This window comes from Protopterus annectens, chromosome 1.part1 (genome assembly GCF_019279795.1).
Source record: "Protopterus annectens isolate FY-2018-M chromosome 1.part1, PAN1.0, whole genome shotgun sequence".
Taxonomy (NCBI): domain Eukaryota; kingdom Metazoa; phylum Chordata; order Ceratodontiformes; family Protopteridae; genus Protopterus; species Protopterus annectens.
In genome coordinates this window covers 1,036,960,863-1,036,976,574 of record NC_056726.1, presented here as the reverse complement: position 1 = coordinate 1,036,976,574, position 15,712 = coordinate 1,036,960,863, and the positions used below count along the sequence as shown (strand labels likewise).

Sequence of the window (15,712 nt, the reverse complement as noted above, 5' to 3'; positions counted from 1 at the left end):
TTTTAGTTTAATTTTTTTTTTTTTTTTTCTTTTTTAAATATTTTTTTTTTTAACCCCCAAAAGGTTTTTTCTAAGGTTTTTAAAAAGGGCACTAAAAAAAAAAAATTTTTTGTTTCTTTTGAATTTTTTTTCACCCCCAACCCTTTGTTTCCCAGAAAAAAAAAACTTTTCATCTGCTTTTACTTTTCATCTGCTTTTACTGTACTTGTGTTTCTACCTACTTTTTTTTACTTTTGCATCATCTTAAAAGTACTCAATTGTATTTATTACTGCTTGGTGTAACTCATTCTAAGCCTTCTGGTTTAAACACTTGGGCTTGCACCAGTTGTTTTGCACTGAGAGGGTTTGTGGTCTGCACTGTAGTGGCAGAACAGGTAGCTTACATCCTTCTAGGTTGGGAACTGCTGATTGAGGGCTCAGTGTCTGTTATTCTAAAAGTGTATTAATTCTGGTTTAAGCACTTGGGCTTTCAGGCCAGTTATTTTACATTAAGAGGGTTCGTGGTCTGCACTCTTGTGGGAGGAGAGGCTGGACTCTGCCCTTCTGAGCTGGGAATTTCTGATTGAAGGCTTAAAGTGCATGCTTATCTGAACTGCTTCTTACTGAAGTTAGTGCGCCTTGTTTGCTGTGGCATAGACTGGATTCGGGCCTGCTGGATCTAGCTTTGTTTGTGTAACTTGAGCACTAATCCAGGCATTCTCTAAAGTATTCAGTTGTATTTATTACTGCTTGGTAGTAACTTGATTAAAGTTTAGCTGTCATTCTAAGTCTTTTGGATTAAGCACTTGGGCTTCAGACCAGTTGTTTTACATTAGGAAGGTTTGTGGCATGCACTGTGGTGGCAGGACAGGTAGCTTTCATCCTTCTAAGTTGGGAACTGCTGATTGAGAGCCCAGTGTCTGTTATTCTTAAAGTGTATTAGTTCTGGTTTAAGCACTTGGGCTTCAGGCCAGTTATTTTGCATCAAGAAGGTTTGTGGTCTGCACTCTTGTGGGAGAAGAGGCTGGACTCTGCCCTTCTGAGCTGGGAATTTCTGGTTAAAGGTTTATAGTGCCTGAATATTTGAACTGTATCTTACTGAAATTGGTACACCTTGTTTGCTGTAGCATAGACTAGATCCAGGCCTGCTGAATCTAGCTTTGTTTATATGCTTGTTGTTTGTTTGCTTGTTATTTCCCTGGAACGCTAATTCCACCTAATACGGCTTCTCAGCTTCTGTGGATCACTAGTGATATCTGCATTGCTTACTGTACTTATTTCCTTGTTTCACTTGAAAGAAAGTTACTGTTTGTCGTTTTGCATTTAAGTTACCTGTAACACATTGCACTTAAGTTACCTGGCACTTGCTCACTAAAGCAATTATATAAGTCAGCACTAAAAATTAAAAGCACTACACCCTCACTCCCCACTGGCCCTGGTTTTCAATTAAGGAATTCCCAATATTATTCTAGCATGTCCAAAGGTCAGTTGTCAATCTCCTCTCCGGTCCAGCTGGTGAATCTGGGAATCTTGAGGCAATGTTACAACTGCCTCATGTACACAGACAACCCTCTCCTCCTCCCAACAAATTCCAACACATGTGAGAGATGCAACCATATAGCCAAACTGGAGGCTAAGCTCTCTCAACTCAGTGCTGGCATAACCAGTCAGGAGGAGAAGGAAACCACACTCACTACAATTCCAGTCTCACATAGACCTACCACGACAGTAAACCAAACCCATATTCATACAAAAACATACTCGGAGGCTCTAAATAAAGATCTGCCGAAGCAGCAGAGACCTCCAAAGCAGACACCCAAGCAGCCGCTACCCCAAAACAAAACACGTGCAACACATATCTCACAAAGCCAGTGTGCCAAACAGTCACAGCCCTTAAGACTAAACAACACACCTGATACACTTGTAATAGGTGACTCTATCGTCAGGCACATTGACGTCCCGCTCACCAGGCTGAACAAGGAGAGGGTCACGGTGAGCGGCCTGTCGGGCGCTAGGATCCGCCACATAACACAAGCACTCAGGTCACTCCAAGGCAAGTACAAATATGACTCAGTCATTGTCCATGCTGGTGGGAATGACCTGAGACGTACCTCCCTGGACTACATGAAGAGAGACATAAAGGAGCTCTCTGAGCATCTAGCCCAGGCCAGTATGACCCTGACCTTGAGTAGCATCTTACCCTCACCAAGAATGATGCCACAATATGAAGACAAGATGATCAATTTCAACAATTGGCTTAAGTACTGGTGTCATTCAAAGGGGATCCAATGCCTGTCAGCTTGGGATGATATGCTCGACAAGCCACGATGCTTCGCTAGGGACGGCTTGCACCTGTCACCCCTGGGCTTTTGGATATTGGCAAAGGCTCTTGCTACCCCCATAGTGCCTTTTTTAGGCAAGGCTCAAAAGACAAACACACCTCCATAGGTATCACAAGGGATAAGAAACTGAGTAATGCTGCTACTCAACGCCAGAAGTCTAAACCTCAAGATGCACACACTCAAAACTCTCCTTAGCATGGAGAACATCGATATCTGTGCAGTAACAGAAACCTGGTTCAGGGCTCCCGAGAGCACCCCAGCACTACCAGGTTATACCTCATACCATGCTTTTCGGCCCCAAAACTTGGACCGAACCACAAAAGGAGGGGGAGTATCGATATTCATCAAAGATACCCACACCTCCAGGTTGGTAGCAAAGCACGAAGCATCAGAGACTATCCATGTGCAACTAACAGTGGGTAAAACTGCCTTCCAGTTTATAGCCTGCTACAGACCACCCTCCCAAACCCAGGAACCCCACTCGGCCTTCCTGAGAACACTGGAAAATATGAAGGTCTCTCCAAACACCATTATATTGGGCGACTTCAACTACCCAAACATAGACTGGGAGCATTACTCTAACTTCAACACCCTAGCCCAAAGGTTCCTAGAATTTATAAACTCAAATGCTATGGAACAACTTGTTACCACTCCCACAAGAGGGGAAAACATGCTGGACCTGATCATCACCAACATGGGGACTCTATGCTCCAGACCAGAAGTGTATCCCTCACTGGTAAGATCAGACCATAAACTAATCTCACTGGATATTCACATCCCGACCCCACCTGCCCAGAAAACCACAGTGAAAAACTTCTCTAAAGCAAATTTTACACTCCTCAAAACTGAGGTGGAATCCTTCAAAGCCCCGGCCTGTGGAAAATACGCCCAGACCGCAGAATCCTTTATAAACGCATTCTATGAACACCTTCAGGAATGCATGGATCATCGATCCCAAATAAAACCAAGACCCAATCCTCCAAAGGCAGACGCCCTGTCTGGTGGACCCCAGCCATAAACAAACTATACAATAGAAGGAGGAAGCTACTAAATGATAAAGCAAAATCCCAAAAGGGAAGGCATCACTGATCAGTATTAGCAAAAACTACGGGCACACATAAAATTGTCTAAGGCCAGCTTCGAGAAAAATTGCACAGGACACTAAGGATAATCACAAGGCTTTCTTTGGTTGTTAGCAACGTGGGTGGTAATTCCCAGATATGCTCAGAATTAGTCCAAAATGACAAAAAATACACCGAACCCACAGACATTGCCAGCATCCTAGCTGACAGGTTCAGCGCAAACCCCCACCAAAAGGGCAAATATCTATCCCAGCAGAGTGCTGCCCCTGACATCTCAGATGCTCAGGTAAGAGCCGCCTCCCCAAAGCAAAAACACAGCATCAATGGGACCAGATGGTGCCCCGGGCTGCGTCCTACATGAACTCCAAGAAGAGCTAAACCCAAACATAAAACTACTGTTCAATCTCAGCCTTACTACAGGATATGTGCCCAAAGAGTGGCGTACAGCAACAGTGGTCCCTCTCCATAAAGGTGGAGCCTCAACGGATCCTGGAAACTATCGCCCCATAAGCCTGACTAGCTTGGTCTGCAAAGCTATGGAAAGGATCATCATGGACCTCATAAATAAAGATATTGGGGACCTACAAACACTGGATCCTACCCAGTTCGGCTTTGTTAAGGGCAGATTCTGCCTCTTAAACCTGGTTGATTTCTTTGAAACAGTCACCAAGGCCATTGACGAGGGGAAGGTGGTCCACACAGTCTACCTGGACCTCGCAAAAGCCTTCGATACAATACCCCACTCGGGCATTATAGATAAGCTCACCAGCTTAAATATAAACCCCTATGTCACTAGATGGATTGCAAACTGGCTCAAGGACAGAACCCACATGGTTAGAATTGCTGGAGCCATGTCAGACTCCAAACCAGTTACAAGTGGTGTCCCACAAGGCTCAGTCCTGGGACCTCTCTTGTTCGGTGTATATTTCTCTGAGGTACAGGCCAACACGGAAGGACTGTGGCTAACCAAGTTCGCAGATGACTGCAAAATGGGCACCATAATCGACTCTCCAGCCGACACAAGCATCCTCCAAAAGGGCCTCATAGAAACAGACAACTGGTGCCAGAGCCATGGCCTCAAGCTAAATGCCAAAAAGTGTATAGTCATCCCCTTTGGCAAAAACAAAGTGCCCACAAATTACCACATAGGTGGAAATCCATTAAGTACAGAAGAAGTAATTAGGGACCTGGGGACCCAAGTTGATAGCAATCTCTCATTTGACAACCACGTGGCCAAAGTGGTTAGAAAAACATTTTATATAGCCCACCTAATCATGAAGGGATTCACATCTAGATCAGGGAAGGTCATCGTGCCTCTTTACTCATCCCTCATCAGGCCCATAATTGAGTACAATGCCCCTTTTGGGATGTACCTTACCAGACACCTGCAGCAACTGGAAAGACTCCAAAAGTACCTCACCAAGAGGATCAAAGGGCTCAAACAGATGCCGTATGCTGCCCTGTTAAAGAAACTCCAGCTCTACTCAGTGGCATACCGCCTGTTCAGAGGCGATCTGTGCCTGACGTATAAAACCATGTCCTACCCGGAATTAATGGACATGCTGCACCTCAGAAAATCCAAATCCCATCGAGCTACGCACTCGAGAGACTTGAACCTCAGCACTGAAATAAATAGGACATGCTGGAGGGACAGATTCATAACCCAGAGGCTCCCTTCACTCTGGAATAAAATGCCAGTCCAGGTTAGGCAGAGCCCCTCATTGACTCTCTTCAAGAGGAATCTTGATGAGTGGATGGGAGATCGTAGGTTTACCCCGGGTATCACTTCTGTGTTACTGTGTTACTGTTAGACAGAGGCACAGTATACTATTTAAAATGGGTGACGAAAGCCAAACACATTCTGGCTAGGCTTATAAATGCCCTAGGGCAGATAGCCTAGTATGAACCTATGAACCTATGATAGCCTGTCTAAGGAGAGATTTTCTTTGGTGGGCAACAACTTGTAACCACAAGGGACATCCCTTCGTACAACCCCACACTGCCCAGACCCTCGCCACAACCCCACGCTGCCCAGACCCTCACCACAGACTCATCAGACTATGCCTGGGGTGCACATCTGGATGGCAGGTGCATTCAGGGCCATTGGAGTCCAAATCAAATACATCTGCACATCAACCTAAAAGAGATTCTAGCTGTTCATCACGCACTGACAGCTTTCATATCCCTACTCTCCCCAGAACCTCTACTGATCAAAACAGACAACGCCACAGTGATGTGGTATATCAACAAGCAGGGAGGGAACCCATTCTTACCCTCTCTGCAGGCTAGCCATGACCCTTTCATCTGCTAGCACAATTCCTGCCAGGCTCCCTAAAACTTCTTGGCAAACTACCTTAGCCGAGATCTGCTAGACCCTCACGAGTGGTAGCTGGACCACAAAACCTTCAACCTTATAACCCAGAAATGGGGCACTTGAAGGTGGACCTTTTGCCTCCCACTACAATCAGCTCAGCAAATTCTGTACCAGAAAACCTCACAGCAAGGCCTGGAAAGTGGATGCTCTATCCTTCCAATGGGTCAACCTTTTGATTTATGCATTTCCCCCTATACCACTTATTTTAAGGGTACTGCTCAAAATAAGGGAGGAGAAACCAAGGGCAATCTTGATTGCCCCAGACTGGCCACACCAGCACTGGTACCCACTACTGCGCAGCCTATCACGCCCTGCCACCTTGGCACCTTCCTCAGATACCAACACTTCTGACCCAGAAGAATGGAGAATTCATGCATCCACATTTGCAGACACTGAACCTGGCAGCCTGATTTATTCCCTGATTTCTTTTCAAGCTGCCAGCCTAAACAACTAAGTCCTGGAGGTTATATGGGAGGCCAGACGACTCAGCACTAGAAAATCCTATGCTGACAAGTGGAAAAGGTTTTGCAACTGGATCCAGGCTAAGGGAGTCAAATCAACACAGCCCTCCCTTCCTGTCATCCTGGATTACCTAGCAGACCAACTGCACGAGGGTCTGTACTTCTCTTCTGTTACAATTCATGCCTCTGCCATCTCTGCTTATTACAACACAGAGCCACCTCTCTTCTCACATCCTCTCATCATGCAGTTCTTAAGAGGGGCTAAAAACTTAAGGCCACCCAGAAGGGATCCTACCCCAGCTTGGGACCTTAACTTTGTCTCACCCTTCCCCCTTTAGAACCTGCAGCTTCAGCAGAGTTAAAATTCCTTTCTTGGATAACGGCCCTGCTTCTGGCCATCACTTCAGCTAGAAGATTGTCAGAGCTGCAAGCACTTATGGCTGTAGAGCCCGTCATTATTTCCCATGCTGACAGGGTCTCCCTCAGGACTAATCCATCCTTCATGCCTAAGATGGTGTCCAGTGTGACACTCAACCAATCTTTTCACTTGCCCACATTTTTCCCTAATCCACAAAACAAGGGGGAAAGGATTCTGCACTCCCTAGTTGTGCACAGACAGCTCAGATTCTATCTGGATAGGACTAAATCCTTTAGAAAGACTGAGCAACTGCTAGTCAGCTTCACAATAGGGGCAGAGGGCAAGGCCATATCCAAACAGAAAATCTCCAAATGGATAGCCCACTGCATCCATTTCTGCTACAAACAGCACGGGAAACTGCCCCCAAAGGGGATCAGGATGCATTCCACCAGGGGAACCTCCACCTCTGCAGCTTTTCTCAGAGGTGTCCCTACCAGAGACATCCTGGAGGCTGCAACATGAATTTCTGCTCATACCTTCACCAAGCATTACCACCTGCCTATCTTCTCCAAATCCAGGGCAGGCTTTGCCACTGCAGTGTTGCAGGGCAGCCTAGCTAGCCCCCCAGTCTTCTTGACTGCCACCACCCACTTCTTCAGCTTTGGTAATCAACCCAAGTGTGATGACTACAACAGTGAAACACAAAGAACATAGTACAGTTGTGTACACTTACCATAAATGTAGATGTTAAGAGTGTATTCACTGTTGCAGTCCTGGTTTCCCACCCTCCAGCCCCCTTGTCTCTCTCTGTTTTTCTCTATCCTTGCAGGAAATATTTTGGTATTTATTTTCTACTGGTGGTGGTCTTCCACCATAACATGGCTCCCTATTGGGGGGCTCCTGATGGTTAGGGCAAGAAAAACTGATGTAATGGCATCAGCTGCCTGGTTTTATACCACTGACGACCTGACGTCAGTGCTGCAGCGACTGCAACCCACGCAGAAATACTAAGCCTCTGGTATTCGGGCTGACTGAGGGCTACCCCTGGCAGCATAACCCAAGTGTGATGACTGCAACAGTGAATACACTCGAACATCTACATTTATGGTAAGTGTACACAACTGTACTATGTCCTTCATGTTGCAGTATTCCTTCCCTCCCACATACCCCCACTAAGATGTCTACTTCATCTTCACCTTTATATTCAAACTCATTTTCCCTGTCTGGATGACATCCTGATCAGCGTTCCTTAGACTACTGTCTGACTGGGGCATTCAGTTCTGAGGTCTGTGTGTGGATGTCACATTTATGGCCCATGGTTTATGGTCCCTACATGTGATGTCTCATGCAGCATCCAGGCTAAGGTTTTGTATATGGGCCAAACATTCGGGTCACCTCAGGCGGAATATCCCTCATGTTTTTAACATGAGAATAGAAGAACATCATAGCATAATCCAAATCTGACTCCCACGTTTTGTGATAACCACAGACTACTTTACGTAGACCAAACATTGTTGCAGTATCTGTGCTTTTTTAATGATAATTTGTTTGGAAGAGTAAAGCATTTTACTAAATGGTTACCTTTAGAGTTCAGAGCACACATATACAATGTTTTCAGCAGCTTGTTTCCTTTGACAAAGACATGATAAACAGATCATTTATCCTAGCGTGGAGTATATCAAAGTATTTTGAAAAATTGAATGGTCCAGAAATAAATGATATTTAGATCATCAATATTCAAGCCAACTAAACATAATATTGTTTACTTTTTATTTTGTACAGACTTATTAGGGGGTTGACCAGTCTTTTTATCATGGAATCTCAGAAGTCTCTCTCCCTTGTGAAATGAAATGCCCACAAGGACTGTATTAACATCGGCACCATCTGGAAAAAAAATGTGGCATACTTCCCTTTAATAACTGGTGTTCATTTTACTTTTCACAGAATTATTGACCTGTGTTACCATACATGAACAAATATCCTTAGTATGTGTCCTCCTGATATGCATGTAAAGGAGCATTAGATTAGCAAACTGCTTAAGAATTGTAAATTAAATTTTATGGCGTTTTTCACTTTGTGTTAAGTTGTACATGTTCATCTAACATTATGTATTTCATATGCTTGCAATAGTAGAAGTATAATTAGTGTGTACTGTGACTTATGTGGCAGTATGCTATTCTCCAACAATTTCATGACACAACAAAGCTTATTAAGCTTTTATAAAGAGTTGCAGCTTAAATAATCAATGCTTGCAAGAAACAATAGCTGCATAATTATGTAGGAAATGCATGTGTGTTAGTAGAAGCTGCTGCTTTTCATGGTAACATATCTGTGATGCACTTAAAACACTGTTCATACTGAAAATTCTGTGTGGGTAAAGCTATGTGCAAGTGTAACATCCTTTGTAATGACAAGTTGCATTGCTGACAAACATACATTTTTCTTACAGGAGAATATTTGGGGCCTTTTGATACAAAAATTAGACTGGAAGGCAGCTACAGTTCTGGTGGTCTAGTAGAGATACGGCCTTATAACCAAAGTACCTGGGGAACAGTTTCTGGAAAGCACTGGGACGTCAATGATGCACAGGTATTATGCAGGAGTCTGGGATACGGGTTTGTACTAGCAGCCTATAACAGCTCAGAAAATTTAAGACAAACTGGCCCTGTGTGGTTTGAGGCTCATTGCTATGGAAATGAGAGTCATCTGTCGCAATGCCCCCTGACACTGCTGGGACCTCCTGATCTCCATACCTGTGATGCAGCTGTATTATGTACAGGTATGCAAACTTTTGTAATCTAATTTTCTAATGTATCTGTTGTTTCTTAATTTTGTCAGCATGTTTCTCTGTGAAACAGCATTAATAAACAGCTTAATAAAAATCTATATTTGGGTTCACTGCAAGCAATCCATGTGGTTAACTGAAGCACATTTACAATCCTTAAAGTCAGTGCACTTCTCAAGCTAGAGTCTCTTCTGTCTCCTTCACAGATCCTTAATTGTATTTCTGTCCTGAGACTCAAAAAAGGCATTTCTAAGACACTGACGTTGTAGACTAACTCCTTCGCATGTACACCACAGATCACAATGAGGACTGCTTCATTCATGCAGCAAGGTCTTTATGGGCTGCCTTGTGCCATTGAAGCCCTCAGTTCAGGAAAGTCGTAATATGCACAGAGCTGTACTTTCAGTGTAATTTAATCATGATACTGAATCTGTGGCCTTCAGTATATAATTAAGCAGTTAAAATATGACACATGGGTTTAACTGGGCAAGTAAGTCATTACTTTACTTGTTCAGATTAAAATGTGTTACATTTAACTTTTGTTTTACTCAAGCTCCAGGCAATTGCTGATGTTCATCGTGTTTCACTGTTGCAGTCCTAACAAAATGGGTTGTCTGGCTCCCATAGTCCTCAGTCGGCCTGATTACCTAAGTCCTTGGTATATGGCATCGGCTGTCGTCGGCTGTAAACCTAACGTCAGATATAAAGGGAGGCAGCCAACGCCATTTCCGCAGTCTTTCTTACCGCAGAGCCTGAAGCAGATGCAATACACACTAGTGCCGGTCGGCCGATTACCTTCTTTTTATATTCTGACTACTAAGTTGAAGACATCCTCAGATAAGTACCCCGTTGGGGACCCACTTTTCTTGCTTTAACAAATATTAGATAAAGTTAATAACTGTCTTGCCTGTGGAAAACAGATTCCACACCATGATTTTCATTCCTACTGTTTAACTTGTTTGGGCCTTGAGCACGGCGTCCCTAATTGTGATCTCTGTGCTTCTTTCAACCTGCATACTATACTCTGTAGAGCTAAAATTTTGTATAAGCATTTCGGAGTCTGACCCAGGTTCATCGGTATGGCATCTTCTGGTCTTCCGACTTCAGATGTGCCTAGGGAATGCAAGGACAAAGACCGCGACAGGCCTAGGGTCAAATCTGCTGATGACACACCGAGTAAATTGGTCATCAGCCCAGCAGTAGTAAGTGAGGTGCTTTCGCAGCCCCTGCAGTCCGCATATGTTCAACCGCAGACCTCTGCCGAGACCTTTACTGAGTCCTCCATGCCACAGGCTTCCACTTCGTCTTCAGACCCTCCACCTGTCAGCGCCTCAGATGGGTCTGGAGCCGCTACCCAGGCACCGGCTTCTGACGCCTCTCTTCTTCTTCAGGAGACCAGACTGACTTCCAGGGTTCAGACTTTTGCTGTTGCTAGGCCTCCCGAGTCCATCTGGTTTACTAGCAAACCTACCAGTCGCAAATCTACTCGCAAACAGGTGTTGGCTTCCCCTATTTTGCCTCTGTCTCAGTTGGTAGAAAATGGCTAATCTTCTGACCCTCATTAGGGGGTCTCAACCTCCTCCTTCCAAGAGGGCTAGGGAAATGTCTCCTGATGTTTCCTCAGATTCTGAGGTTTCCAGTTTCTCTGCTGATGAAGACGGGAACTCTCAACTTTTTTCTGGTTTTGAGGACTCTGATACTGTAGACTCTATCCCTTCTGCCTCCTCTCCAGAAGATTTTTCCTTTGGAGATACTTTGAATACTCTTACGGAGCACTTTAAATGGGGAAAGTCAGGACTTTCCTCAGTCTAAGAAAAGAATCAGGTAATTTTTGGATTTGCCTCAGCATAAGCCTTTAGCTATTCCTCCAGTTTTGGAAGTTGTGAATGTTGTTTTCATGGAAAATTATTTATCTCCTAATTCTGTTCCTCCAGCCCCCAGGAAGCCTGACAGGTATTATAGGGTTCCTGATTCTCATCAGTTTCTTTTCAAAAATCCAATTGCTGATCCACAGATTATTTCTAAAGGCCCTAAAGGTGTTAAAACTACTATTGCTAAAACTACTGTACCATCTGATAAGGAATCTAGGGCCTTAAACAGGTGGGGTAAGAAGGTCTATAGCTCTGCCACTCTTGCCATTAGGTCTGTAAATTGTCCTTTTCATATGCTTAAGTATCAGCAGCATACGTTGGAGACTATTAAAGCTAAAAGTGGTGATGTTTCTTCTCTGATGGAGAACAAGGACTTGCAAGATCTACTAAATTCTGCCTCTCTTGTCACTAAGCATTCTCTACACAGTGGTTTTGACACTTTGGAGGCTTCCTGCAGAGCATCAGCCACTGGTTCTGTCATTAGGAGACATGCTTGGCTGAGAGAGCAGCCTCCTTCTGAACCAGTCAACTCAAAATTACTGGATGTACCTTTGCACAAAGACAATCTTTTTGGTAACAAGGCTGAAGAGGTGTTGTGAAAAAGTTGGAAGATAAAGCAGAATCTATGCAAGCTGTTAAGGATTTCCTTCAGGATCAACCTCCTCAGTTTAGTAGGCATTATCCTTCCAAGAATTGGTCTTTCCCTGATCCTAGCAAACAGGGTCATACTAGGCCTAGGGGTTATAGGTCTTCCAGAGGGGAAACTTCAGCCCCTCAGAAGGCTAGGCAATGGCACTCTTCATCTTCTAAATCGGGGAGTTCTAAGCAACCTTCCCAAAGCAAGCATTCTCTATTACTCCGGCCTTCCTGTGCCTGCCTCTGCAGACCTGGGGTTTCCTTTGGGGAGAAGGTTAGCCAGGCTTGCGGAGGTATGGTCTACCATCAGACGACAAATGGGTGCACAACATAGACCAAGGATACAAATTCTATTTTCACACCTTCCCTGTTCAACAAGGATACCCAGATATGCCCTCAAATCAAAGAGGTAGAAAAGCAAATTTCTTCTTTACTGACTCTGGGTGCTATAGAGCCAGTTCCTGCAATTCTGACAGGCCAGGGTTTTTATTCAAGACTTTTCCTGGTCCCCAAAAATGGAGGCACCTAGCGCCCTATTCTGGATTTGTCTATTCTAAACACGTTTCTGGTGATTCCAAAATTCAAGATGCTCACTCTTCAACAGTTACTGTCAATGCTGGACAAGGACTCCTGGCTGGTAACTTTGGATCTCAAAGAGGCTTATCTGCACATCCCAATAAGGGACAGTTGCAGGCAGTTCCTTCGCTTCAGAGCTGGAGTACAACACTTCCAATTCTCTGCACTGCCCTTTGGCTTATCTACTGCTCCCAGAGTCTCCACGAAGTGCCTGGCACCAGTCATTGCTTTTTGCAGGCAGAGAAACATTCAAATTTATCCTTACCTGGATGTCTGTCTCATTCAAGCAAACTCCCCAGAATAACTTCTAAAGGATTTGGACTTCGTGAAGAACCTTCTCACCTCTTTGGGCTACACTCTCAACGAAAAGTCATCAAAATTGGTACCAACAAGGGAGATTATATTCCTGGGAGCGAGTCTGAATACAGCTGCCCAGATGGTATTCCTCCCTCAAGAAAAACAAGATCTTTCGACTTACTTCAAGAATTTGGCAACCATGACCCAGCTCTCTGCAAGGCAATTCCTGCAAGCTCTGGGGTTCATGGCTTCATGTATTCTGATGATTCCATATGCAAGACTGCATATGAGGAAAATACAGTGGCACCTCAAGAACCATTGGTGTCAACACACACAGGACTTGGACTTGATTCTTCCTCTGATTCCCTGTCTGCAAATTGAGTTTCTCTGGTGGGCAACAGCCTGTTCACAGAACAAGGGTCTGCCCTTTCACCCACTACCTGCCTGCCTAACTCTCCCCACGGATGCCTCGGATTATGCATAGGGAGCACATCTGAAAGGCAGGTGCATACAGGGAACTTGGAGCACTCAACAGATTCATATGCACATAAACTTAAAAGAATTGATGGAAGTCCAGCAGGCCTTGTTGGCTTTCAAGCACCTTCTCACCTCTGGTACTCTTTTGATCAGGGCAGACAACACCACAGTCGTGTGGTAGATCAACAAGCAGGGAGGGACTCACTCTTACCCCCTGTGCAGGCAAAGCATGAGACTATGGTCCATTACAACTTCCATGGGCTTACATCTGATAGCCTAGCTTCTTCCAGGAAGGTTCAGCACCTTGGCAGCCCAATTGAACAGACATATTCTGGATCCTCACAAGTGGCAACTGAACAACACCATCTTCCATCGCATCATTCAGTATTGGGGCACTCCACAAGTGGATCTTTTCTCCTCTCCAGTCAGTCACCTTCTTCCAACCTTTTGCACAAGGGATTATCACGACAAAGCCTAGAGAGTGGACGCTTTGTCCTTCCAATGGACACAACTCTAGATTTATGCCTTCCCTCCTCTGCCTCTTCTTCCCAGAGTGCTCTTAAAGATAAGGGCTGAAAAACCAAGGACCATCATCATAGCTCCAGACTGGCCCAGGCAACATTGGTATCCTTCTTCTTCGCAGCCTTTCCCAGGCTCAGCCATGGCATCTTCCCCTGATACCAGATCTCTTGGTTCAGGAGGGAGAAAAATTGCTTCATCCTCATCTTCAAACTCTGCATTTAGCAGCTTGGCTAATAATTTAAATCTTTCCCAACAGGTGGTTGAGGTTCTTCATGAGGCCAGGAGACCTAGCACCAGGAAATCCTATGCAGATAAATGGAAAGGATTTTGTTTTTGGATGCAGGCTAAAGGGGAAAATTCTTCTCATCCTTCGCTGCCTCTCATTTTTGATTACCTAGCAGGCTTGCTTAATGGCGGACTTTCTTTTTCTTCAATCAAGATACATGCTTCAAGAATTTCTGCTCATTGTTCTTTTGAACAACCCATTTTCCCTCATCCCTTGATGAAGCAGTTCCTTAGGGGAGCTAGCAATCTAAGATCTCCCAGAAGAGCTCCTACTCCTGCTTTGGGATCTTAACTTGGTCCTTGAGAAACTTACTGTGCCTCCGTTTGAACCAGCTGCCTCTGCAGATTTAAAATTTCCCTTCTGGAAGACTGCTTACTTCAGCTAGAAGGTTATCTGAGCTGCAAGCCTTAATGGCAGTGGAACCTTTTATTTTTCATGCAGATCAGATTTCTCTTACAACTAATCCCTCCTTTATGCCTCAGGTGGTTTCTAGTTTGACTCTTAACCAGTCTGTCCACCTGACTACCTTCTTTTCTAATTCCCAGAATAAAGGGGAAAATATTCTGCACTCTCGATGTACATAGACAGCTACGTTTTTACTTGGACAGGACAAAACCCTTTCGGAAGTCTGATCAGTTGTTGGTTAGTTTTGCTCCTGCAGCTCAGGGAAAAGCTATTTCTAAACAAACCATTTCCAAATGGATTGCTCATTGTATTCACTTTTGATACCTACAGCATGGAAAGGTGGTTCCTCAGAGTATTAGGACCCATTCTACTAGAGCAGCTTCTACCTCTACATCTTTTTTGAGAGGTGTGCTTACTAAGGACATTCTAGAAGCAGCTACTTGGTCTTCTGTCTATACCTTTACAAAGCATTACAATCTACCTTTGTTTTCTAAATCCAGGGCTGGTATTGCTACTGCAGTTTTGCAAGGCAATACTTATCAACCCTTAATCTGTGTTTTTTCCTCCTCCCATTTCTTTTTTCCTGGGTTTTGAGAATCAACCCATTTTGTTAGGACTACAACACTGAAACATGATGAACATAGTACAGTTGGGTACACTTACCATAAATGTAGATGTCAGAGTGTATTCACTGTTGCAGTCCTGGTTCCCCCCCCCTCCTTTCCCCCTTTTTTCCTAAGGCACAGACTAGGTCTTTTGTTTTTTGGCTGATATGTTTCCAGGGTATTTACTTCCTGGTCTGCCTTGGTTTGGGGGCTCCTGACAGTTAAGGCAAGAAAAACTGAGGAAATGGCGTCGGCTGCCTCTCTTTATACCTGACGTTCTTACATCAGGTTTACAGCCGATGACAGCCAACGTCATATACCAAGGACTTTGGTATTCGGGCCAGCTGAGGGTTACCGGGAGCCGGATAACCCATATTGTTAGTACTGCAACAGTGAATACACTCAAACATCTACATTTATGGTAAGTGTACACAACTGCACTTTTTACCTGCCAACATTCAGAAGTGTGACACTTCATTAGCTGCTGGCAGGTGTTACTATGCTTGGCAATTTACCTGAGATAGCCTTATTGTTAGAGGGAAGGCAGTAATCTGTCTGACATAAAACCAGGGTTGAGGAGTGATGATCTACGCCAGAGGTTCTGGCATACATGGGGTGGAGACTGCACATCCATGAGGTAAATTTCCTTCTTTTGT

General features: G+C 44.5%; 1 protein-coding gene across 1 annotated transcript in view; it reads left to right on the top strand.

Annotated features, from left to right (window-relative positions):
• LOC122808805 (deleted in malignant brain tumors 1 protein-like) overlaps positions 1-15,712 on the top strand; it is a 568,450-nt gene that overhangs the window by 350,597 nt on the left and 202,141 nt on the right. The window contains exon 7 of the mRNA XM_044079867.1: positions 9,046-9,375. Coding sequence (XP_043935802.1) covers positions 9,046-9,375 — 330 coding nt within the window. The remainder of the gene's footprint in view (positions 1-9,045; positions 9,376-15,712) is intronic.